General features: G+C 48.4%; 3 protein-coding genes across 7 annotated transcripts in view; 2 read left to right on the top strand and 1 right to left on the bottom strand.

The window, feature by feature from the left end:
• Nucleotides 1–3742, top strand: part of MYBL2 (MYB proto-oncogene like 2) — a 39380-nt gene extending 35638 nt beyond the window's left edge. For all 5 annotated transcript variants that reach the window (XM_044986099.1, XM_044986098.1, XM_044986097.1 and 2 more), the window contains one exon: nucleotides 3450–3742. In XM_044986099.1, coding sequence (XP_044842034.1) covers nucleotides 3450–3578 — 129 coding nt within the window. In that variant the 3' untranslated portion in view covers nucleotides 3579–3742. The remainder of the gene's footprint in view (nucleotides 1–3449) is intronic.
• Nucleotides 3743–9398: 5656 nt separating this feature from the next.
• The window catches only part of LOC123348907, a 40640-nt gene continuing 23925 nt past the window's right edge, over nucleotides 9399–26113 (top strand). The window contains exon 1 of the mRNA XM_044986608.1: nucleotides 9399–9438. The gene's annotated coding sequence lies outside the window, so the exon portion shown is untranslated. The remainder of the gene's footprint in view (nucleotides 9439–26113) is intronic.
• LOC123348905 lies at nucleotides 15401–19626 on the bottom strand. The gene is made up of 2 exons (XM_044986607.1): nucleotides 19478–19626; nucleotides 15401–16791 (listed from the first exon to the last, which is right to left on the bottom strand). The coding sequence occupies exons 1-2, from the start codon at nucleotides 19496–19498 to the stop codon at nucleotides 15997–15999; spliced, it is 816 nt and encodes a 271-aa protein (XP_044842542.1). The 5' UTR covers nucleotides 19499–19626; the 3' UTR covers nucleotides 15401–15996.

Genomic DNA, 26113 nt, shown 5'->3' with positions numbered 1-26113 from the left:
GATTTCAGCTATTTAAATCTGAATTTTCATGGTGGTGTAATTGTAGGGGTCCTGACACAAAAAGGAGTTTGTTGGGGGAGGGGTCTCAGGGTTATTGTAGGGCGGGTTGTGGTACTGCTACCCGTAGTTCTGCGCTGCTGCAGATTTCACGGGGGGAGCCCTGAAGTTCTCAAATTGGGCATCCTGACCCAAAAGGGAGTTGCAGGGGGGTCACAGGGTTATTTTGGGGGGTTGCGGTATTGACACCCTTACTTCTGTGCTGCCTTCAGAGCTGGGCAGTTGGAGAGTGGTGGGTGCTGGCTGGACACCCAGCTCTGAAGGCAGTGCCCCGCCATCAGCAGTACAGAAGTAAGGGTGGCAATACCATACCATGCCACCGTTACTTCTGCAGTGCTGCTGCCGGCAGCTCTGCCTTCAGAACTGGGATCCTGGCCAGCAACCACCGCTCTCCAACTGCCCAGCTCTGAAGGCAGCACAGAAGTAAGGGTGTCAATACCGCAACCCCCCAAAATAACCCTGTGACCCCCCCTGCAACTCCCTTTTGGGTCAGAGCACCCAATTTGAGAAATTCAGGTCTCCCCGTGAAATCTGATATACAGATTTCACAGGGGGAGACCAGATTTCATGGTCCATTACATGTTTTTCCTGGCCCTAGGTATTAGCTAACTATTCCAGGGTGGGGGAGGGAGAGGAGCTGAGCCATTTGCTGGCATGGGTGAACTGAGCTGTGAAGTAGGTTGTGGGGCCGAGGGGGTGACCCTTGTGCGTTGTGAGAGGCGGAAACAGTCCCAGGTGAGGGGAAGCAGCCAAGTGGGAATTGTTCCTGTGCTCGGACGGTGGTGGAGGCAGGCAGCCAGCCAGCCAGCCAGCCAGCCATACTCTTACTGCTTAGACCCAATTGTTTGCCATTTCTGTGCTTCATTTTCTCTTTATGAAACTTTATTTGACAATAAACGTAGGCACAAAACGTCGGCTCTTCATCAGTGACGATGCTGGGCAAGCAGGTACCCTGCTGTCCCTAGTGTAGTGTGACTAAAGCACAGGAATTTAGGGTGAAATTCCTCTGTCTGGGAGCTTTCAGGGGATCTCAAAGCACCTTAAACACTAAGCTTTATGATCACTTTCTGATGCTCTGCACTACATTTCCAGGGGGACGCTGGAATCTTGCCCCAGCTCTTTAGCGAGAGAGAGAAGCAGGAGTCTTGCCTGTGCCAGCAATTTACTTAATTTTACCACCATTGCATCCCTACCTCTGCAGTCCCACCAGTGGTGGCAGCAGCAGACCACCATTACTTGTGTTCCCGTAGCACCCAGGAGCCGCCTTTCTGGATCCAGGCCCCCACTGTGCCAGGCGCTGTACAGACACAGAACTAAAAGAGGGACCCTGCCCCAAAGGGCTTCCAGTCAAAGTATCATCTAGACCTGTTCTGAGCAGAGCCGGATAACTCAGTGATTTAAGATGCATGAAGGCTCCCGCAGTTGGAGGTGCAATGGTGGGAAGCTGCTAGCGTATGCACAGCCAGAGTGACCAAACGTGTGCCCAGGTTGCAGAGGTGACTGGGCTCTTGTCTAGCTAACAGCAAGCAAGGGGAGTTTCAAGACCTTTGCTTGCTCCCCTTTTCCTTTTCTGCCAGTGCCCAGCCAGCTTTGGAGGGACTGTTAATGGCTACACATTTGGCTGACATCAGTTCTAAACAAATTACCCCTTTCTGGAGGGTGCCCGTTAGATGGCATCTCTCTGAAGGGTACTTACTTCTATCCCTGGACATGTTTCATTAGACAACCTGGCAAGCCCGCTTGACCTTATCTAGCGACAGGAGCCAGGACTTCTGGGTTCAGGTCATGATTCTGTCAGTGTCGGTCTTGGGGCAAGTGACTGAACCTCTCCCATCTCTACAGTGGGGCTATAATATTGACTCATCTCACAGGAGCACAGCTTAGTGTTTAAGGTGCTTTGAGATCCCCTGAAAGCTCCCAGAAGCGCAAGCGATTTAATTTTTCAACCCTGCTTCTTACCTCTGACTCTTTGTCTCCAGCTAGACATCGGCCAGAAGGGATAACTTTCTTCTCGGACGTTTGTAGTTGGATTAGATCTGTCCGTTGTAAAAGCTTTTTTGTGTGATGAATGAACAGTCCTTAATCACAGCAAAGCAACCCCCTCTCCCCGCCCCCAATAAACCCCAACTTGCAGTTAATTTGTCCGTTTTATAAACCACTTCTCCCAGTGTGGCGTGGGAGTGCATTGCTCTCGCCACTGACAGCTGCATAAATAACTTCTGGCTAAAGATTTGAAGGTGCGGAAAGGAATAAAATGTCTTGAAAGCATGGGAGGGCTGGAGGGAGGCGTGAGCCCCTGCGATCCTGAACTAGATCAAGATTGTGTGTGTGCTGTGAAATCCCGTCTGGGGAATCCCAAAGAGAGAGGTGACATCTGCAGTATTGGGCTCTTGGGAGTTACCTCAGTGCTCCCCTTGGAGTCGCTAGCAGCAAGAGAAAATGTGATTGGGAAATTAACTTGCTGGAACTAAATTAGCCCCACATAAATGCACTGACAGCTGAGCTATAGCTGGATGATGAGCAGCTGTTTGGTGCTGCAGTGGCTGCTTTGCTGTTAAGAAATGCAGTCCTCATGGGGCCTGATTCTTTGTTGGTTTTTCCAGTGTAAAGGGGCTGTAAAGCTTATGGCTCAGCTACCAGGGGATTCCTGTGGTCTAGAGGGAGAGTCCCTGTGTAGCACAGAGCAAACATATTAGCTCCACGCCACTCACTGGCAGGCATCTGTGTAAGGGGCACGACTGACACCTCTGCACTCTGCCTGTTTCTGGATGCTGCAACAGCCCCCTGGGGCTGTCGGCAGCTGAGCCCAAGGTAGGGCAGCCCTCAGACTCCTCTAACATGTGCTGCAGCCTTTGGATTGCCCAAGAGTAGGGGAGGTGAAGCCCCATTCCCCTTCTCCTCCTTGGGTCCCGCACTGAGCAAAGTTCAAGCTCCCTGGAGAATCAGCGCCTGTGTACTTGGGAGATGCAAGCACGACTTCCCCTGAGCCCCTATCCTCTAATCTTACTGAGGGCCATTGGGCTGGGCCTGGGACTGGAACACAGGTGCCGCTGTGCTCAGATCCCCAACTTGCTCTGTGATCTGGGGCCAGTCGCTGAACCTGGCTCCTTCCGAGGCGCAGAGCAGCACTGCTCTCATGGGAGCTCAGCTCCTCGGGCCCTTTGAAAATCGGGCTGCTGACTCCCATGTCTGCTCCCCCTCCATAAAGTGGGGATTATAATGGGATTCCTTTACCCCTGGGGGGTCGTAAGGCTAAATCAGTTAGCTTTGGGCAGAGTGCTTTGAAGGGCTGGGTTCTTGTTCAGAGGTATTTACAGGTATCCATAGCCATCCAAATCTTAATCTACAAGCATGTTTTAAAATCTCTCTCTCTTCTCTCCCATCCACGCTAGATGTCCAGTGCATGGAAAGTAGTGGCTTGCGGCGGAACCCGAGACCAGCTTATCATGCAAGAGAAAGCTCGGCAGATCCTAGGTGCATTAAAACAGAGCCACACGTCAAGGACATTGATCTTATCATGAAGGATTGTTGGTTTTTCTCTGCTTTACGATTTTTTTTTTTAAGTAGAGGAGGGGGAGGAAGAACACAGAAGAATTCTCTTTGGCAAAGACACTGTTTATTTTCCCTTCTCTGAACTCCATGTTCCCTGGTAGATCCATATTTTAATAAATTGTGCTAAATACTGGATGATAAGTGGGATCTAAATTTTTGAATAGTTTGTGGAAAACTTAATCGGGGAGGGGGGAGGGGAGGTAGGAAAATACCCCCCTGTGAGAAAGATACCCCCTCCTTGTATTCTTCTCCAGAGGTAGAAATAAACTGTCCACACACCACCCCTTTCTGCCGTGCCCTCTGAAGTGGACACGAGGCATTTACCTAACCTAGGTGGAGATGTTGCTGTGCAGAAAATGGACTGAGTTGGATTCTGCTCTGGCTTCTTGGGAGCAATGTGTAAGGTCCTTGCACATTTCACCTTGCACCTCCTGGCTTTCCTTGGATGAGAGTGTTCTGCATCGTCACAGGTGATGGGGTGATAGAGGCCAGCAGAAGAAAGGATGTCGGAGGGGGCATGTCCTTCAGGACGGTTTGATTTTAATTTTGAACTAGCAGCTTTCTTCCCATCTGACCCTAGGAGAATCATTTGCACAGACGTGTGATACATACATTATATAGGAGAGGGCTGGGCCAGAACCTCTCCCCTGGGAAATGCCCTCTCCTTTTATATGTTTTAATAAATCTGCCTCCTGTCGGGCTTCATCAGCCTGACTTTGCCACTTTATTCAAACATGGTCCAATGCTCTGAGTGTCCACATGCTGTATTGGGTTTGAGTGCTTATGCCTTTCCAGGGAAGGCAGCGCTGCCTAACGGTGGTCTAGCCACTGACAGGATTGTCTGACTTGAACGGAGCAGGGGTTTAGTTCCAGCATTTCTCCTGTTGTGAACAAGTGAAGAGTTGTCCTGCTTCTCTAGAGAGAGAGTGAATGGGAACAAAATAGAAGGGAAGAGATCAGTGAAACTGGAGCAAGATGGGGCCTTAAACGCCAGCAGCCCAAGGGACTGCATGGGGTTCTGTGCTTTGGTGTTCCACCCGCCCTGCTCCTGTGCAGCGGATAGATCAGCCCCATCTCCAGCAGAGAGGGTCAGGATTGCTTTTCTCCACCATCCAGCAGCTTGGGCCTCTCATGCTGAGAACTGCTTTTGCTTAAGGCTTCTGGATTAACTGGTATACACTGTAGCCATGGGCTTTCTGTGTTTGCAGCCCGAACGCTGCAGCACCAAGATCTAGAAAGAACCAAGCTACGGTGGGCAGCGAATGGTGTCCACAGACTCACCAGATACTCACTGGGGCCCTGATTCAGCAAAGCAGTTAAGCTCATTCTTAAGGCTCATTGACTTCAATGGAACATAAACAGAGCCTTAATTGCTTTGCTGAATCAAGGCCCCAGTGATTTAGCTCAGTGTTGATATCTCACTTGCAGAAGATGAGGGAAGGGGTATCCCTTGTGGAGACGGGAGTGTGAGGATAGCTTTGTGTTAAGCTGCAGGACGAAGAGGCAGGAAATCTTGCACAGGTGAGAACAGAATCCACAATAGTCTGGTGTGATTTGTAGGCAAATTGGTGGACTTCTCTGCCTCAGTTTTCCTAGCCACATAAAGGGGGATGATCACTTCCTGCTTCACAAGCATGGAGATTTAATTGCTGAGAAAATGCTTTGTCTACAGTAGGTGCGTGAGCTTCTGGAGAAAGCTCTCTACTTCATTAGTGGCGGTGCAAAGTTACCCCCAGTGACTGTGAAATAATATAGATACATCCATGCCCCGAGCTTTGTGTGTTTAGTACAAAATTAGCCACAGGCATGAAAACAGCATCTGCAATTACGGGTCAAATTTACAAAGATCTTCAGCCCTCCAGCTCCAGTTTATAAACTGATTGCTGTGTTGGGCAGGAAGAAATAGCCACACACCCACAGACACCCACCCACTCCCCCTCCATGGTATAGTATGACACAACGAGGTGTGTTATTGGTCTTGAGCATCCGGCATTGACCCCTTGCAATGGAGAGTGGAGTTCTGTCTCCCTCCTGAACTTGTGGTTCTGGATGGTCACTTCGTTTACCCTGGCCTAATGTCGTATGCCGTGGTGCAGTTTTGACTTTGCTGTAGGGCATGGGAAAGCTTCTGTGTGTCACCACTTCTACTGTATCTGTCCTGTCAATAAGTAGAAGACTTTAGTCTCCAAGGCGAACCAGTTCAGCCCCCCTCAACACCCATGCACTTGAAAAGATAGGGTGGCAAGGAAGAATGGGAATTTTCTCTTCAGCCTTGTCTACACTCTAACTATACCAACGTAGTTAAAGCAGTGCAACCTCATTCCACCCCGAGGAAGGGAAATAACTTACACCCATCCCTGATCTAAATTTTGGCCCAAACATGAGTTGACAGAATCACTGTAACACTGAATCCAGGTTGGTCTTATTTACAGAAGATGCTCGAAATCTCTCTATGACCAGCGCTGTGTGGGCTAATCCAAAACACAGCTATGCTTTAATCTACGGCGCCTCAGTAACTCAGCAAGTGATGCTGTGCTGGAGTAGCAGCCTTTACCCCACACCTAAAACTAGATACTGTTGAAAGTACAAGTTGATGTAGACTCTGAGTCAGACCTCAGACCTGGCCCATCTTTCCAGTAACAGTCCTAAGCCCTCGACACTAGAACAAGAGGTCGGGTGTGAGACTGTATTAATTAATATTCCCTAATCGCCACTCTGCACCCAGTGTAGATTCAGTTGTACACCTTAAAAAGGGGCTAGCTGCTCATGAATAATTCTGGTTTCCTCTTCACACTCATCCGTGGCTAGCTAGCCGCGTATTTAAAGGTTTAAATGACACTAGGAGCACAGTGAAAGCGTCCGGGCACGGGTGTAAATGTGTTGGCTTTTGCTTAGTCTAAGTGGCCCACATTCACAACAGGACTTGGGTGTCGCAATTCCTAATTTTGAGGCCCCCAAAAAAATCACTGGAACAACAATGGGATCCTGAGTTAGGTGCCCAGGCTAATGGGGAGAGAGAGAGAGGTTTCTGGCAAGGCAATCTACAAAAGGCAGCATCCTAGTGGAGCTGCCGGCGAGAGGGGGATTCACCCACACTGAGTTTGGGGTCTAAGTCCCCACTGCAGGGAATTATCTATCTGCGTACGATTCCCAGTCCCGCTGCATGGAGGCAGTTGGCTTAGGCGGCTATGCTGGTTCTAGAGCGAATGAGTTAGGTGGGTGTTTGACGCCACACAAAATGGCTGCTGGTGGGAACAGGCCTCCCTCAGAACCTTTAGGCCAGTGCTTAGGTTACTCGCCCAGGCTATGGGAACCCTGGCTCGGATCCTCCCTCTGCCTGATGAGTTGAAGGGATTTGATCAGGGATCTGCCACTGCTCAGTGGAGTGTTCTAACCCCTGGGCTGGAGCGTGAGTCTCAGGCTGGCTCCTCTGGCCCAATTAATATTTCATTATTCAGCCGGAAGTGAAACAGTTTCACCAAGAGAGATTGAGACACTCTCCCATAGTCTGGCAGGAGCACCCTGTTCAAATGCCTTCTCGTCAGGCAAAGCGGGGATCTGAACCTGGCTCTCTAACGACAGAGCTAAAGGTTAGGAGGGAGTCAGCATCTTCCCCCTCGGGCCATTTTGTGTGGAGCTGGCCAGCCCCTGAGCACGCCTGCTGGCGCGATAGGTGTTCTGCCTGTTGCCTCCAGGTTGTGGACTGCTCTGGGGATTAGGCAGGAGAGAGGGGGCTGGATGTCTAAACGGAGGCAGCAGTGTGCCTGCCCAGAGTTGGAAACATAGGTATCTAGGAAACTTTTACAGTGAAAATGTAGGTGCTGAGTGAGTTTAGGGGCCTATGTGGTTAGGCAGCAGCCAAGAGGAAGACCAGCTTCTGCTGCAGAGTCTAAAGGGCATTGGAGAGACAAGGAGCCCGCTTCTGCAACTCCCAGTGGGCGTGGGAGAGACCAAACCTGTGTGTGTTGCACATGCAGCTGTCTGGCTGAAACACAAACCATATCTCCTCAGAATCCCACTTCCCAAAGAGGGACCAAAAATCCCTGTTGCAGAAGGTTAGTTGCTGTTGCAGCAGCATTATCATTTAACCTGGGTCCCTGGCCTGAGGCTTTGGTCTATGGGTGCAGGGAGGGCAGGCAGTCTCTGCTCTGTTGTGAGGAAAACCAGCAGAGGAGGAAGAAAAATGGAGAAGATGTTGGAGCCAGGGGACAGGATCTTTTTGAGTGACATCCCGGCTCTGTGTAAGCCAACAGCAAAACTCCCAACGGACTGGATCGCACCCTTGGCTTTTAATTTAGTCCAACCTCTGGAGTGTGTGGCTGATTTAAAGGTGCTTTGGCTCTGTCTAGCAAGTAAAAGAAGGGTGAAAACTTTCCCAGCATTGGGAGCCACAGGTGGCCTGCCCCTTTAAGAGCCAGGGACCCTGGAGCCAATTAACCTGGCCTTGCTACACCTGTGCAGGGTGTGGGACAGAAGCCGCAGGAGGGGAAATACCTAGGGAAAGCTGCTAGAAGTGGATGGATGGATGGACCAGCTGAGGAACAGAGCCAGGGGAAGTGTCCTCTGCTCCACCCTGAGGAGAGAGAGTGGCCACCGAGGGCAATTAGCCTAAGGATTAACAGCTGTGGGGGAGCTGGCTGACGAGGAGGAAAGCCCAGCAATCCAGGCTGGCTGTGGGGGAGGAGTGTGGGTAGACTATCTCAGTGTGAAGTGAAAAGCTGGCTTGTGCTGCTCAGTGGCTGAGGCCTGCTTGGTGCCCTTGGTGGAAAGGCAGACTTGCCCTGAATGGTTGGGTTGATGGATGTGCAAGAGTTGGCCTTTGATGGTGCAGGCTGTTCCTGCTGGGAGCCTGACTGCTGGAAAGGGGGCTGAAGGCTGAGCCTAGCAGCGGAGAGGACTCTTTCATGTTGATGTTTTTGGACTTGGACTAACAGGGCCTGTTACCCAGAAGCGGTAAAAGACTTTGAAGGCGTTTGGCCAGAGGGCAAGATGCCTCTATGGTGGGAGTAGGCTGAAGATTGCTGTGGGGAAACTGAGGCAGAGCAACTGCAATGCCACATCATGCTACATGGAGATGCTCTGGGATGGTGAGTCATGTATTGGGGTAATGCCCCCACCATATCCTCCCTCTCTGGGGACTGGATGGCCCCTCACTTTGTTTGTGAAAGGCCACTTGTGTATGATAGGTTGCCTCAGGAAGGGAAAACAGAAGCATTGCTGAACTGCTCATGGGAACACATAGAGTGGGGGTTGGGGACAGGCAGACAGACAGTGTGTTCTCCAAATGCCTGTCTCTGGTGCCAGGATCCCCTAGCTGGTGTGCAGGAGGTCAGCCTAGATGATCATAATGGTCTCTTCTGACCTTAAAGTCTATGATTCTATGACCTGCAGAGCAAAATGCTGAATTGCTTTTCCTTTCCCAGAATGATATGAGCCAAGGGCTCTCCCCGGGGGCTGCAGCCATTGGCTGGAGTGTAAATCCGTGCAGAATCTGGGCTTACATGTTTTGGGGTTGGCCCTGCATTTAAAGGATTGTGAGCCTGGAAAGTATTAAATGGCATTTCTAAAAGCATCAATCCCTGTGGAGCTCCGTGTGCTGCCAAGTGTTTATTGCTTATTAAAGAAGATCTAGTGCCAGACAAATTCAGGGGGAAATGAGCAAGCACAGGCAGGTTAATGATGAAAAGACAATTAGCTTTTAATTGGATAGTGGAGCTGTCTCTTGTGTTTAATAAGCACTGGGCTCTGGCTCCAAGCTGATGCTTCTGGAGTCTGATCGATACAGGCCTAGCTTCTCACTTGTAGGTGGCTATTGCTGCAGAGGTACAGGTCAGTAAACAATGCTAGGGAATAGAGGGGCTTGGGAGAAAACTGGGCCTCTTACCAAGATTGCTCTATGCAGGTTTGGGGGCCCCTGCAATGTGTGTGTTTGGGTCCCCAGCTGCAAGATGTGAGGAACTTAATGTGACCAGAGAGGCATGGAGTGTGTGTCTGGGAGGATTCAGCCCCATGCCTGGTGGTGAGGGGAGGATGCCCAGGACTGAGGTGTGAGCTGTTAGCAGCACTCTGGTATCTGAGCCAGGGGCTCCCATGGCTGCTCTGCACCTTGTAGCAATTCTATTGCAAGCCGGTTGCTGTGTGGCTTGAAATCTTGTGTTGCACGGAAAGTGTCTCTGTGGTTGTGTTTGTTTTGCATTATTACAGCTCCATGAGGGCGTGGCAGTATTGCCCACTAGAACAGTTATCAAACACAGCCATCCTCAGTGGTACCTATGCCTCCTGCACAGGGCTGAATTTCACCCACTGAATCTTTCACTCAAAAACCAGCCTCTGTCTAGTGAAACACAAGCATTTCCCAGACTGCCAGGGCTGCAGGAGGCTTAGACACAGCAATTGAACAGGAAAACTGTTTGTGTGAAATGTAATGGAAAAGTTCCCCTCTGTTTTGCCAGTTTTTTTTTTTTATGGTAGCGCCTTGTGCTCCATGTTTGAAAAGGAAACATGGTTTGTGATAGGGCTATTTCCCACCCCAAATATTTGCAATCCCAGATAGCCCAGAGTGCATCCAGAACCACTTGTGTCTTGTGAATGGTACCATTTTGGTCATTTTACTGATAATGCCAGTCTTGGGACACTGTCACTGCTACCAAAGTCACCTGTGGCTGAAAATGGAACATTTCAGCTCAAAATAAGAGACCAGGGTACGTGTCCAGTGACCATTGTGTCACTTTGGAAGCAAAACTAAACTGAATTAAAGCCACTTTAATTCATTAAGAGCACCCACACAGGGATTTAATGCAGTTTAACAAATCTACTTTGAATTTGCACTTTAAAGGTAATCCAGATTATTTTTTCCAACTGTCTCTGTGTAGACAAATCCTAATTTACCTCCATCCCAAGAAGGGATAACTTGTCCTGCACTGATATAGCAATTCAGTTGAATTTCTAGCTTTGCCACAGACATCCCGGACAAGTCTCTTAAACTCTCGGTGCCTGTTTCTCTATCTGTAACAGAGGGATAAGAAGAATTCCTTTCCCCCCCTCCCTATGGCTGTTTTGGGTAATTTAGATCGTAAACTACTTAGGGTAGGAGCAAAATCTTTCTAAGGGTACGTACAGCGCCTAGCACAATAGGGCCCTGATCTTGCTTGGTCAAAGTGTGGTGTATGTCAGTTTTGCCTGCTTGCGTTCACACCGGTAGCAGTCCAGCAATGGCAATAATTAGGTCAAATCCCTCTGTGTAGACAAAACCATGGCCTCCACTAGGGTTTATCCCAATCCAGCTCACCAATGGCTGAAATTGGGGCAAATTCCTAATGCTGGCAAGGTATAAGTGCCTGTTTATTCCAGAAAACCCCATTAACCAACCCCACACGCAAACCCATTGCTGACTCTTTGGCCTGCAATGTGAAATAAAACCAATCCCGTTCCCTCAAACACAGAGCCAAGCTTAAAATAAATCCTCCATAGAAACAATTCAAACAAAGAGAAGTAAACGATGAAATACACACACAGTCATCAAGGAGTTTCTTTCCTGCCAAACCGTCCTGGCCTTCTGAGCTGGAATTGCGGGAGTGACAGCCGCAAGACCAGGCGCTACCGTCCTGAGTCCGCCCTCGCCTACGCTGGAAGGAGCTGACCTGCTTGGCTGGCTTTTTGAGCACCTCAAGCCCCTGTTCTCTTGGAAGTAGTGTAGCTTGACTGATGAATGTTACGATCAGCTGGGTGTGGATTTCTGTGGGCAGGAGGAGGGAACTGAAGGGTGGACAGGGAGAGACTAAGGTGACCTCAAAGAAACCAGCCCGTTGTGTGAAATGCTCCCAGTATTGATACCTGTGATCGTCCCAGGAATTTAAACATGATGGCCAAGATTTACCAAGTGGCTAGTAATCTCTGGGTGCCCAACGGGAGTCACTGTAAAGGGGCCTGATTTCCAGAGAGATAGTACTCGGCTCTTTCTGTCAACAAGGCCCCTTTGCCTGTATCTCCAGCAGCCTCCTGAAATCTGAACGTGGCAGCCTGGGAAGCTAGACTTCAAGGAGCACCAGCTTTTAAAGGCAAAGAATCCCCTTATTCGCCATGCTGATTTCTGAGCCTGGGGGAGGGGGCTGTTCTTCCCCTCCCCCTGTTTGTGTGAGATCATTTCAGAGTGAAAATCCCAATTTAACCCTCCCCCTGGCTATCCCTGGAGCTCTGAAAAAGGACACTCCTCTTTCCCTGCCAACTCTGAGGCTGAGCAACGTACCATTAAATCTTCCTCCCTTCCCTTCCCTTACCACCACCCTCCCCTGCCCCCCAGTGGAGTGTCCTGTCCCCAAACTCCCTCTCTGCTCCCCACAGTGTGTCCTGCCCCCAATTACTCCTCTATTTTCTATGCCCCAGTCTCTTTCCCCTCAGTTTCCCTCCACATTCCCCTGCCACCCTCTCTTTTCCTCCAGAGTCCTCTGGTCCTCAACAAGCATCTGCCCCCTGAGCTATATGTCCAAGCCAGAAGGTGCAGTGGGTTGCCATCTTCTCTGAAGGCAGCCTGGATTCAAATTCATGGGGACAATGGGAGGTGGTGGCCATTGTGACTAGGGACATGATGGTAGGGGATGTTGGGGAAATGGCAGTAAGCCTTATTGGCGAAAGACAATTGCCCAGGCTTATGTCCTGGGGGCAACTGTGCCAGATGCCTGGCCAAGGTGCTGGAACATCCAAAGAGGAGCCTCTACAGCCTCAGGATTTACAGTGAGCTCAGTGCACGATGGAGCAGGACTTTGGGAGCTTAGACCTTCTCGGGCCTGATTCTAGCCATCAGTAACCCCTAGTGTAGATAAGCAAGGCCTGTTTTTCCAGCTTGCTTTCATGCAAGGGTCAATGGCACTTGGGTGAATACCTGCTTTGCTCGTCTACAATATGGATTTGCACCATTTCAACCAGTGCTGCTTGAGAAGATGTGAACTTCATGGTTGTAACTATCCCTGAGTGGCCATGCAACAGTATTGCATGTGCCAGTGACTCCATGCATTCAGCTGGAGGCCACTTTGTGAAAAGTCAGCCCTTCCTGTTATACAAGGACCATGTATAACTTGCGCTAAAACCATTGTGCATAAGTACAGCTGAATTAAAGTCTCCCTCTGCAGGAGTCTCTTTGCTTTTCCCTTGCTGCTCTTATTTTATCAGTGAAGATTCACAGGCTGGCTTTCTTCTTGCCCAGTATATTTGTTCTTTAGCAATTGGTCCTGGTTAGAAATTACAACCAGCTCTGCTAAGAGGTTCTAGGAATTATCTTCCAGTGTGCATGCTTTGATAATACATTGAACCTTTTCCAGCCTCTGGCAGGGGTAGTTTTTCTTTTTTCACCCCCCCCCCCCCCCCACTGTTAAACTAATCAATTTCTCTTGTCCTGTTTTTGACTGAATAGAAAATTTGACTAATGCCATGAATGTAATTATGCAAAAATCTCCAGCTTCTGCTGCTATTTAATGAACCCGGCCAGAGGTGGCAGTTCCATGGCTGATTAGGGTTTAGACTCTCTCATGGCGGCTGATTCTTTTTTTAAATGGATTTTCATTTAAAACCAAAATTAAATTTCCAGCCCTCCTCTTTGTGAATGTGAGGTGGTGTGACCTGAGACAGCTGCTCCTGAGCTTCAGACACACTCAGACAATACTGCTGAAAGGTGCTAATCAATCCATTCCTCTCTAGAACTCTGGTTGAATTGTAACAAATTCAAATGCCAGCACTGTTAACTTTGTCACTGACTGTAGTAAAGTAGAGACTTCTGCTGTGGTTGGATGTCCAGGAAGCCCCAGAGGAACCAACCTGAAACAGTCGAGAGCAAAAATTCCAGTATCACCAACCTCAAATGTTGAAAAATTATGAGTCCAGTCCCCAAAATGGCATGAGATTTAAAAACTAATTAGTTGTTAAAAACAGTGAAATACAAGTTTTTGTTCTTTGCCTTTAATCACATTTTCAAACTTTACTCTGCAACCCTAAGAGCTAGAAACTTTTTTTTTTAATGGAAGCAGAGACTCACATGATCACTTGATTCCAGGAACTGAGGATTCAAATATACATAAAATATTTCAAAACTCGCAATAAAATGATGGAGCTGGCAATGCTGTGACTTCAGTTCCCCATCCGAAGAAGCCCACGCTTACCTAGCACGGACACAGCCTGGGTACATTGTGAACAAAGGCCTTCTCTATGCTCAGGAATGGCCCTGACCAGCCATCGGTTGCCAGCAATGGGGGTACTTGCCCCAGTCGTACAGCATCTAGACAAGGGCAAGCATGGTTTGTACCGATCAGGCTAAACACTGATGAGCTCAGTTGGTGCAACCCTTGCATGCCTTTATCTTCATCGAGGGGCCAGTGCTGATTAAGCAACATGGATTGCTGGCTCCTGCTGGTGGAGAAATGGCTACTGAATAGAAAAGGCCAAAGTGTGGCCATGTCGAAAGCCTGAGTGCTGGCCCCAAGACCTAGAACAGCCTCCGTCTCTCTGCTACTGAGCTGGGAAACAAGTATCAGGGGGTAGCAATGTTAGTCTGTATCCGCAAAAACAACAAGGAGTCCGGTGGCACCTTAAAGACTAACATTTATTTGGGCATAAGCTTTCATAGGTAAAAAAAAAAAACCTCATGCCCGAATAAATCTGTTAGTCTTTAAGGAAACAAGTAGTGTAACAAAGCCGATTATTGTAAAAGACACAGCTAAGTAAGCTGCAAAATCTGCTCTCCTAGCAAGGGCAATATCTCAAGCAACGTGCATAGGTCCTGCAGATACTGGTTAATGGTAATAATGCTGCTCCTCTGGTGTGTTTTGTATCAATGGTCCAGAAATAGTGCTCAGTCCTGGCCTACGCTCGGGTTTCCCTCTCAAGCTCCCTCTGCAGCAGCTCCTCGGGTGCCCTGTTTGGGAATGCTAACATTGCTGTCTAGACCCTCCTTTGAGCAGAGTTTGGTGATGTGCTGGTTAAAAGGCCAGCGGTGCCCAGTCTAAGTAAATGCTGGTGGCAGTGCACAGCTGCTAGCAATGGTGGGCAATGTGAGTGGTGGGAAAGGCCTAGGGTGGACAGGGCCAAGAAAACCAGAGCTGGTGAAAGGGTTGGTACAGGTGACACGCCAGTGCAGGCTGTGTGGCTGAGAAGGGGAATAACTTAGGCCCAGATCCTCAAAGGTATTAAAGCACTAAGCACCTAACTCCCAAATCAGTGTCGATGTTTGAATTTGCTTAAATAAAAACTGAGGGTCTGGGCCTTCCATCCCAAGGAAGCAGGAACAAAGGGGGATATTTCACACCTTCATAAATGCTCCCCTTTGCTCCAACACCTCTGCATTTCCCATTCCCCCTCCCATCTAAGTTATGTTCCTCTAGAAGTACCAAGCCAACTCCCTGGCTCTAACAAGCCTCTGGATCAGTACTTGGGGCTGTAGCAAGCCTGCTGGGGGTTCATGTGCATACATGGAACAGTCCTGGGTAGAGGACCAGCAGAATATGTAAAGCTCTATTTTGAGGGCATATAGGGTGCATGGGGCTTGTACTAGCCCTATGCAGAGGGGTGAATTTTACGCAGAGTGAATGATCTCCATTTCTGCAGGAGGGTAAGAGAATTCACCTTGCCCATTGGTATAAAATGGGAATAGTGTTACCATGCCTTGGACAGGGAGTTGGGGTGGACAATATGAGGCTTAACAAGTTCTCTCAACATTTTAGGTTGCATCCAGTTAAATGAACCTAGTCCAGAAGGTGAACAGCCTGTATTAAATGACAGATTTTATTACAATTGCACACAGCATTTTTCGAATTACAAATCAAGAGAATACTACATTTCACTGACATCAAAACATTGCTTTGCTCTTAACAAGTGACCACCAATTTGCTAAAAATTAAACATGGGGGAGGGGGACACATTCCACAAGTTGGAAACCATCCTTCTAGCTCCAAGGATCCCAATGCTGTACCTTAATTAAGCCTGGGTTTTCTAACTCCTGGCAATCTGAAAGAGGTTACCAATGCTTGGGATAATAATTCTTACCTACATCTACAAGACACCTCACAATGACCTGCAAGGACACTCTAGACTAGCTAATCTACTTAAGACAATTATCCATGGCGATGAGCACAGTATAGTGAAAGTCCTACCAACATTTGGTAAGTGTCCTTTGGCAGCACTGCTTCATTGATCCCATCCTTGGTTTAAGGAAGATAAAACAATGGCTCCCAAAGAGCAAACCCCTGGGGTCCATACTGTGCTGTTCCAGCAGGCGTAAGGCAGGCCCAGCTTGCATGGGAGCCGTGGGGAGATTCAAAGTGCAGACTGGTTTCTCAATTGCAGGATTCCCTTTACTCTTCTATAGGAAGAATCCAAAGCCTGGGTACCGGGGGAGCTGTGCTGTTACATCTGCCCTGTAGACACAGCCAGGCTTCTGCTCTTCCGGGATCGCATGAGGTTGTTGATTTGGATTTTGATGTTACTATAGTCTTTGCCTGCCAGATTTGGCTTCCGCCTCTTTGCCGCTTTGAACGCTGCATTTACCAGATTGGGCGACAGGGCGGCTTTCTGGTGTGTGCCAGACACATTGGCCTTTCCCCGCCACTGCTGGTAATAATCCTGCGGCATTGTGTGTTTGAACACTGCCAGGGCATACTTGGCAATGTCACCCTCGGCCTCCTCAAACAGTCTCCTATCCTCCTTGCGGGAGATGCGCAGGAGGGAGCTGTCAGGGATGCTGGCTGCTGCAGGAGGGTTATGGGGCAGGGACTGTCTCTCAGAGGTGGATGGAACCTCTCCTGATTCCACAGCCTCAGGGTATCCAGTTGGCAAATTAATCTCAGTCCCTTCACAGTCCATTGGCCACATTTCATCCATCTCTGCCAGGGGTATCTGGATCTCCCCGAGCTTGGGAATCAGGACAGTGCCTGTGGGGAGTCCAGTCACACATGGAGCTGGGGTTTGCTCTAGATGGGCCAATCTGGACTCCATCACGGACATTTTCTTTGTCAAGTCCTCAACATGCTGACGTAGGCTCTGATTCTCTCTCATCACTTGCTTCAGCTCCCGGGTCAGTAACCAGATGACTGTGTTTCCGGATGGCAGGGATGGTCTGAATAGGATGCCTGTAGGCTGTGTTTCTCCTGCGGCGGGTGAATCCTTCTTAGTGGCTACACTCTCAGCTATGATTCTCTGCAACTGAAACACATGTAAAAAGTGTCAATTAGTGTGCTGTCTGTGGGAAGCATATAAACCACACCACCCTGCCCTCAGGGTTGTGAATTCATAATAGGAATGGGTAACGGGACACAACACTGACTGACCCAGGCCCCTTGCAGGCAAGAACTTACACCCAGGCTTCACATGATACACATGAGTGGTCCTGCTGTAAGTGCTTGCAGGATCAGGTCCTAAGTTGATAAGGGACAAGTTCTCATCCCATTATTTGCTTTGCACAGGTATGGAGGAGCTAATTTTATTTAGCTTGTGACTTCAATGCCAGCATTGCTGCCTACAGCTCACCCCCTGGTGCACTGGATACACAAGTACAACCAAAGTGTGGCCTGCACTAGCCAGAGCCCCAGTTTCTAACACCGAGCATCAGCTATGGGTGCAGCTGGAATGGATGCTGTTCTTGTCTAACCTTGCAGCTAAGCTGCATCCAGCCCTGGCTTGGTTTCAGCCACAAGTAGCGTTTGTAGTGTAGAGCAACCTGGTAAACTTGGGATGATCAAATATATGTAATGGATAGGGGACAGCTCCTCAGCCCCATTATAGCTTCTAGAATGTCAACCATAGCCTCTCTGCAAAGATCTTGGCCCATTCCCTGTGTATGCGTGCCTGCCACAGAGCCAGCAGAGAGCCCCCTGTCGGGGAATGGACAAAGGGTGCAGGGGTCTCTGTGTATGCACACTCCAGCTGTGTATGCTGCCCTGTCACAGAGGGCTGCTGAGGGACGTCTGTGGTACAAAAGGGATAGTGGGGTCCCTTGCTTGTTGGTGTGAGTTTGCGTTGGAACAACACTTCCTCACATCTCAGTCACTGTTGGATTAAAGATCAGATTTTTAAAAACCCAGCGCTGCTCTGTTACTAGTAGGGATTGAATTAATCATGAATAGCTTTAAGATCCTAATTTAAACAAATTAAAATGTTTGAATTTTCCTCAGCCTGGACAGTGAAAGCAGAAGGGCCAGTGTCAGTGTTTTTTCTAGTCAGTTTCATATCAATATCATTTAGATCATTAGGGTTACCATAGATTGGGTTTTCCCAGACATGATTTTTTTTTTTTTTTATCCTCCACCATCTGCCTGGGTGGATTTTTCAAATCAGAGGCAATATCCGGGATTTTTGCAGAGCAGATTTTTACAGCGCTGTCTCAGTGCCTGATTAGACCCTTCCCTGCAGCCACACCTGCCAGATCCCACCCACCTAGGGCCTGGCTCCCAGCCCTGGGGAGGGGGAAAGGCCCACAGGGAGGTGTGACTGATGACTACTGTTGTGTCCCGGGTCTGCATCAGCTGCCCTACCACCAGCACTGTCCCCAGGTTCCCTGTTCCCGGCCAATGGGGGCTGCGGGGGGCAGTGCCTGGAAGGAGGCAATGCAGGAGCCCTCTGCCTCCTTCCCCCCCCCCCCAGGCCGAAGGGGCGTGCTGCCAGCTGCTTCAGAGAGCAGCGCGGGGCTCGCAGCGCCACAGGGGGCAATCCCGCGGGTAGGCAGAGGGGCGGGCGGCTCACGGGCTGTGTGTTTAAGACCCCTGCCCTAGATCCAGTTCACTTGATTCTAACCATAACATAGGCAAATTAGGAGAATGTTTAGTTTTTTGTTTTTTTTTTGAAACCCAAGATGATAAACTGCATTCATTCATTCAACTAAATTCATGAAACATTTCTAATTCTATTAAGATGGTTTTATCTAATTTGTGCAGGTTTTATATATAGTATCTTTCCTTTCTCACACCTGTGTTTCTTCCTGCCTCCACCTACCACCCAAAAAACTTTTGTGCTTTAACTCCCTAGTGTGTTTTCTTGGTGCAAACTGAGAGAGAAATACAAAACCGCATAAGCAATTAAAAGGAAACTAGTTTAAAATTTTTGTTTAAATGTTCTATGGACAACATAAGTAAAGATGAATTGAGTAGCTTTTACCTCAAATTTGTGTGTGTGTGTGTGTGTATATATATATATATATATATATATATATATATATAATTTTTTTTTAAAAGAAAAGCATGTGAGGGAAAAATATTCTCTGTACTACACTAATTGCATCATCTGCTTTCAGTGGTTATTCACTGTCAGCATCTGCAGTGTCAGACAGGAAATGAAAACATGTTAAGAACGGAATGACTTATAAGGCATTTGAGCAAAATTTGCATTTTCCTTTCAAAAGGACACGTCAGATTTAACCTACTTGGAGAACTCCAAAGGTTTCAACTTAACTTGGTTGGGGATAGGGAGAAATTGCCCACATTTTCCCTTTGGGCTGAAACCCAGCATCAGCAAAATAAGATTCCTCTGGGGAATCTTCCTGAGAAAGTTCTGAGGGAATGAAAATGTGTTAAGAATGGAATGATCTGATGTCTCAGGATCCTAACCCCTTCCCAGTGACCTCCACCTGATATTCTCTTTGGTTACAATTAAGGGTTAATTACAAACAAGAGTTTAAAAAGGCTGAAGGCCAACAGAGTTTGCAACCTCAAATCCTGCAACACTAACACAACTGATTGGAAATGAATGCAAGAGGCCTTTGAGCTTCACTGCTGACATCCATGCCCTGAAGGAGGCCAGGTTCCCCTGTATTCCCCAAACCAAACTCATGGTGGAATAAACAATCCTGCAGAGACACAATTACAGCAAAAGCCTTGGAATCAAGAAATCACTGTACCTTGTAAGGCCAATGAGGCATCCTGAGCCAGACCAGGAGGGACAGCGACAGCAGCAAATTTCAGTAACAGGACTCACTGGGATGTAGAGGAACTGACCAAGGTAGCTGTGCTTTATACAGGACCAGGCATTGTTCTCTCAAAGTGCCCTTTCTGATGCAATCAAGTTGTCATTGGCTGGATTTGAATCCCTGGGTTGTTTCTCCCACAAACTAACCAACATACCCTTTGATCCCAGTTCTGAGGGTCTTACTCAGTAAAACTGCCATTGACACAGACAGGTTTGGGGTTTTTATGGGTTTGTACAGCACTAGGACATAGGCCTTGACGCTGAGCACCTTTTAATGCAAGGGGCCAAATTTGTTCTTTCTAGCCTAAGACACTTTGTGGCTCCCTCAGCTTGTTTGCTCAACATGCCACCATGTGTTTAAAAAAAACCCAAAACAACCTCCAGCGAGGCCGTGTCCTCTGTGCGTTGCCATCCGTATGCAAAGCGACTGTCCCATTAACCACAGGCTTGGTGAATCTGTTTCTGATACTCCTGAACCAGTCATGCCCAGTGTGTATTCAGACTTGATGAGCAGTGGAATTCTGTTGTCTGAGCATTATGATGTCCTTGGAGCAGTTCTGGTCAGGAGGATATTAGTTTGCCAGGCCACTTTTGAAGTACATGATACATGTTTGGCTTGGTTTGTTTTTTGCTGAGCCTGGAATTTTGCATTTTAGGATCCCCAGAGGCCACGATTCTCTTTGGTGAGTGAACAATCCATTGGTGACTCCTGGGAGCGAGAAAATCAGTCCGAACCTGAGAGTGGGTTTTGCTAAGTGGGGATGGTATTTCAATCTGACAGTGATTTGGTAGGTCCTGATATTGCAACCTGGCTCGAACCAGGCTGTCTTGCTGAGCCAGTGAATTGGAAGTTGTGGATGAAGAGCCTGGGGCTCACCTCACTTTATGGGACGGCAGGGGAGCCAGAGTTGGGATGGGAGGCATGGATGTGGGTAAGGGACACCGCATCCTCCCCCTGCCTGCCCTTCCCCTGCCTGGTATCCCTGGGAATCCCCACAGCAGGTTGGGGTTTTTCAGGCCAGGTGGGGGCAGGCTGGGAGTAGGCAGTTTCCATCTCCCCTCCTAAGACATTGGGCATCTCGGTGCAAAGCTATTCTGGAGATAACACTGCTAGGAGCAGCAGTGACTCCTCTCCAGGCCTGCTGGCCTGCTTCAAGGAGAGGGGAATGAGGAGGGGTCCAGAAATGGGCAACTGTAGAAGTGGGGCAGGATAGAAGTTGGGGAAAACCCCTGAGGGGTTGGCTCTCTGCAGAGATGTGTCAAGATCTCAGAGGTACCACAAGGTTTCCAGACTGCAGGCCCTACTCCTGCAGAGGGACCAGTGGAGAAACCCTGCCCCATGCCCAGAAGTGTCCCCTCTGACCTCTTCCCTGACTGCCAGTCCCTGGTAATCCCCTTCACCACTACCATCTTCAAAGCCCTCCCCAGTCCTGGGACCTAGGCCCTGTCTGCCATCAAGGCCAGTCTTAACAAAAAACACACTTCTCCCATGATGCTGGTCAACAGCGAGAATGGCACAAACAGTCCCCTACCCATTTGCCAGCAAAGCCATCCCCCCCATATACTTCCTAATCCACCTAGGCCTGCCTATTAGGCTTCAGTCTTGCATGAGGAGCTCTAGTGCAAATTTGGAGCCTGTGAAGAATCTCATTAACATGGCTCCACACCACTCAATCTAGTAGCAAGATGGGCCCTTGGGCTGTAAGCTCTTTGGGCAGGCTTGGCTTTTACTTCCCTGCCTCATACAGCTCTGTGCACATTGCTGGTGCTAACCAAATAATAGATGCTGCAAAGTTTCCAGCTGACTTTCCCCTCTCCCCTGGGCGCTCTCAGGAGTGGAGACAACATGGCTCTAAGGAATGATGGCTGTCGTCTGCCAATTCAGGCAAAGGTTTTGAATCTCAGGGATGGTGGGACTTTCACAAGAAATACACTTCTGTCTGAAAACACACTTTCCTTACTACTCCCAGTCACACCTCAGCTCACCAGGATAAGAAATCAAAATGAAATCTCTGCTTGGTCGGCGTCTTTACTCGGTCAATACAACGGCACTTTGTCTGTAGTCACTTTCACTCAGTCTCTCTCCTTTGTTGGGAAGGATATCAACGAGCAGTTTCCCTGTTGTGAAGTGGACTGTAGCCCACGAAAGCTTATGCTCAAATAAATTTTAGTCTTTAAGGTGCCACAAATACACATGTTCTTTTTGTGGATACGGACTAACACGGCTGCTACTTTGAAACCTGTTGTTCCTGTGAGTCTGTCACAGAAAAAGGGGAGAAAAACTTTATTTTTTATAAAACCACAAAAATTATCAGGGAGGGGGAGGAGCAGGATGAGTCCCTGCAATTCATTTTAAATATTTATTTTACTCTGGTCAATTTCACTTTGGAAGTGTCATGTTAATAGATAGAATCCTGGTGTTGGCTGTTGTATTGAAAATGATCTTCTGAAATCCACCTCATCCAATTTTCTGTTGAATCATTTAATGCCCCTGGCCCTGCTGTGGATGTGAAGAGTTCTTATTTCTTGCTCTCCGCAGGGATTGCTACAGAAGGTAAGCTTCAATTTAAAACACATTTTATAATAATTTCCTAGCCCATCTGTTCATAAATAAATCCTTCAGTCTGTGACCCAAAGCAGGGCAAAAACTGCCTCTACAAGACAATCAGCCTTAAACAGCTGAGGGGCCTGAGTATGTACTGAAGTTAAAAGGAATCTTGTTATGGACTTCAGAGGGTGTTGGATCAACTTCTAGCAGAGGTGTCAACTGCCCAATTCATCTCAATGGAGCGTTAACTGTCAAATCTCCAAGCAGCTGTGGTGGCCTCATTGATAACTTTTTTCATTGCTAAAAGCAGCAAAGAATCCTGTGGCACCTTGTATCAGAGGGGTAACCGTGTTAGTCTGGTTCTGTAGAAGCAGCAAAGAATCTGGACTTTAGCAAAGCTTTTGATACAGTCTCCCACAGTATTCTTGCCAGCAAGTTAAAGAAGTATGGGCTGGATGAATGGACGGTAAGGTGGATAGAAAACTGGCTAGATGGTCGGGCTCAACGGGTAGTGATCAATGGTTCCATGTCTAGTTGGCAGCCGGTATCAAGTGGAGTGCCCCAAGGGTCGGTGCTGGGGCCGGTTTTGTTCAATATCTTCATTAACGATCTGGAGGATGGTGTGGACTGCACCCTTAGCAAGTTTGCAGATGACACTAAACTGGGAGGAGTGGTTGATACGCTGGAAGGTAGGGCTAGGATACAGAGGGACCTAGACAAATTAGAGGATTGGGCCAAAAGAAATATGATGAGGTTCAACAAGGACAAGTGCAGGGTCCTGCACTTAGGACGGAAGAATCCCATGGACTGCTACAGACTAGGGACCGAATGGCTGGGCAGCAGTTCTGCAGAAAAGGACCTAGGGGTTACAGTGGACGAAAAGCTGAATATGAGTCAACAGTGTGCCCTTGTTGCCAAGAAGGCTAATGGCATTTTGGGTTGTATAAGTAGGGGCATTTCCAGCAGATCGAGGGATGTGATCATTCCCCTCTATTCAGCACTGGTGAGGCCTCATCTGGAGTACTGTGTCCAGTTTTGGGCCCCACACTACAAGAAGGATGTGGATAAATTGGAGAGAGTCCAGCAGAGGGCAACAAAAATGACTAGGGGGCTGGAGCACATGACTTATGAGGAGAGGCTGAGGGAACTGGGATTGTTTAGTCTGCAGAAGAGAAGAATGAGGGGGGATTTGATAGCTGCTTTCAACTACCTGAAAGGGGGTTCCAAAGAGGATGGATCTAGACTGTTCTCAGTGGTAGAAGATGACAGAACAAGGAGTAATGGTCTCAAGTTGCAGAGGGGGAGGTTTAGGCTGGATATTAGGAAAAACTTTTTCACTAGTAGGGTGGTGAAGAACTGGAATGGGTTACCTAGGGAGGTGGTGGAATCTCCTTCCTTAGAGGTTTTTAAGGTCAGGCTTGACAAAGCCCTGGCTGGGATGATTTAGTTGGGTTTGGTCCTGCTTTGAGCAGGGGGTTGGACTAGATGACCTCCTGAGGTCCCTTCCAACCCTGAGATTCTATGAATCCTGTGGCACCTTATAGACTAACAGACGTTTTGCAGCATGAGCTTTCGTGGGTGAATACCCACTTCGTCGGATGCAAGTGGTGGAAATTTCCAGTGGCAGGTATATACAAGCAAGCAAGAAGCAAGCTAGAGATAATGAGGTTAGATCAATCAGGGAGGATGAGGCCCTGTTATAGCAGCTGAGGTGTGAAAACCAAGGGAGGAGAAACTGGTTCTGTAATTGGCAAGCCATTCACAGTCTTTGTTTAATCCTGAGCTGATGGTGTCAAATTTGCAGATGAACTGGAGCTCAGCAGTTTCTCTTTGAAGTCTGGTCCTAAAGTTTTTTTGCTGTAGGATGGCCACCTTAAGATCTGCTACTGTGTGGCCAGGGAGGTTGAAGTGTTCTCCTACAGATTTTTGTATATTGCCATTCCTAATGTCTGATTTGTGTCCATTTATCCTTTTCCTTAGAGACTGTCCAGTTTGGCCGATGTACATAGCAGAGGGGCATTGCTGGCATATGATGGCATATATTACATTGGTGGACGTGCAGGTGAATGAACCGGTGATGGTGTGGCTGATCTGGTTAGGTCCTGTGATGGTGTTGCTGGTGTAGATGTGTGGGCAGAGTTGGCATCGAGGTTTGTTGCATGGATTGGTTCCTGAGCTAGAGTTACTATGGTGCGGTGTGCAGTTGCTGGTGAGAATATGCTTCAGGTTGGCAGGTTGTCTGTGGCGAGGACTGGCCTGCCACCCAAGGCCTGTGAAAGTGTGGGATCATTGTCCAGGATGGGTTGTAGATCCCTGATGATGTGTTGGAGGGGTTTTAGCTGGGGACTGTATGTGATGGCCAGTGGAGTCCTGTTGGTTTCTTTCTTGGGTTTGTCTTGCAGTAGGAGGCTTCTGGGTACACGTCTGGCTCTGCTGATCTGTTTCCTTATTTCCTCGTGTGGGTACTGTAGTCTTGAGAATGCTTGGTGGAGATTTTCTAGGTATTGGTCTCTGTCTGCGGGGTTAGAGCATATACGGTTGTACCTCAGTGCTTGCCTGTAGACAATGGATCTTGTGGTGTGTCCGGGATGGAAGCTGGAGGCATGAAGGTAGGCATAGCGGTCGGTAGGTTTTCGGTATAGGGTGGTGTTAATGTGACCATCACCTATTTGCACCGTGGTGTCTAGGAAGTGGACCTCCCATGTAGATTGGTCCAGGCTGAGGTTGATGGAGGGGTGGAAGCTGTTGAAATCGTGGTGGAATTTTTCCAGAGTCTCCTTCCCATGGGTCCAGATGATGAAGATGTCATCAATGTAGCGTAGGTAGAGAAGGGGCGTGAGTGGATGGGAGCTGAGGAAGCGTTGTTCCAGGTCGGCCATAAAAATATTGGCATATTGTGGGGCCATGTGGGTGCCCAGATCAGTGGCACCGCTATGGAGATATATATTGTCATCAAATTTGAAATAGTTGTGTGTGAGGATAAAGGCACAGAGCTCAGCAACCAGTTGTGCTGTGGCATCATCAGGGATATTGTTCCTGACAGCTTGTATTCCATCAGTGTGTGGGATGTTTGTGTAGAGAGCCTCTACATCCATGGCGGCTAGGATGGTGTTTTCTGGAAGGTCACCAATGCGTTGTAGTTTCCTCAGGAAATCAGTGGTGTCACGGAGATAGCTGGGAGTGCTGGTGGCATAGGGTCTGAGTAGAGAGTCCACATATCCAGACAGTCCTTCAGTGAGAGTTCCAATGCCCGAGATGATGGGGCATCCAGGATTTCCGGGTTTGTGGATCTTGGGTAGTAGATAGAATAACCCTGGTCAGGGCTCTAAGGGTATGTTGATTTGTTCCGGTGTTAGTGTAGGGAGTATCCTGAGTAGATGGTGCAGTTTCTTAGTGTATTCCTCAGTGGGATCTGAGGGAAGTGGCCTGTAGAATTTGGTATTGGAGAGTTGTCTGGTGGCCTCCTTTTGGTAGTCAGACCTGTTCATGATGACAACAGCACCTCCTTTATCAGCCTCTTTGGTTATGTCAGGATGGTTTCTGAGGCTGTGGATGGCATTGCGTTCTGCACAACTTAGGTTATGAGGCAAGCGATGTTGTTTTTCCACAATCTCCGCCTGTGCACATCGGCAGAAGCATTCAATGTATAGGTCCAGACTGTCATTTCGACCCTCAGGAGGAGTCCATGTGGAGTTCTACTTCTTGTGCTCTTCTTCTCATTGCTGTTTGCTTTGGTGGGAATATCCAGGCTGCTGCTGAACTTTTTTCCACTGGGGTTTCATTCATTTGAAAGGTTTTTGCAGTGTGAAGTGGGGATGATATTGACATCCTCTGGGCAGGAGGTTAGGGGAGGGGGGTGGGATAAACGTCTCAGGATTAACAGGGGTTCCCAAAATTTCCCCACAAAAAATTGAGAAGGTATTTTATTAGAGCTATGCACCGCAATGACAAGCTTTTATACAATTCAAGGGAATTCATTTCAGTGATGCACCAATGATCAAAAATAGTACTTTGCTCCTA

Source organism: Mauremys mutica, chromosome 13, assembly GCF_020497125.1.
Source record: "Mauremys mutica isolate MM-2020 ecotype Southern chromosome 13, ASM2049712v1, whole genome shotgun sequence".
In the NCBI taxonomy this organism is placed as follows: domain Eukaryota; kingdom Metazoa; phylum Chordata; order Testudines; family Geoemydidae; genus Mauremys; species Mauremys mutica.
This window is presented reverse-complemented; position numbering and strand designations above follow the sequence as displayed.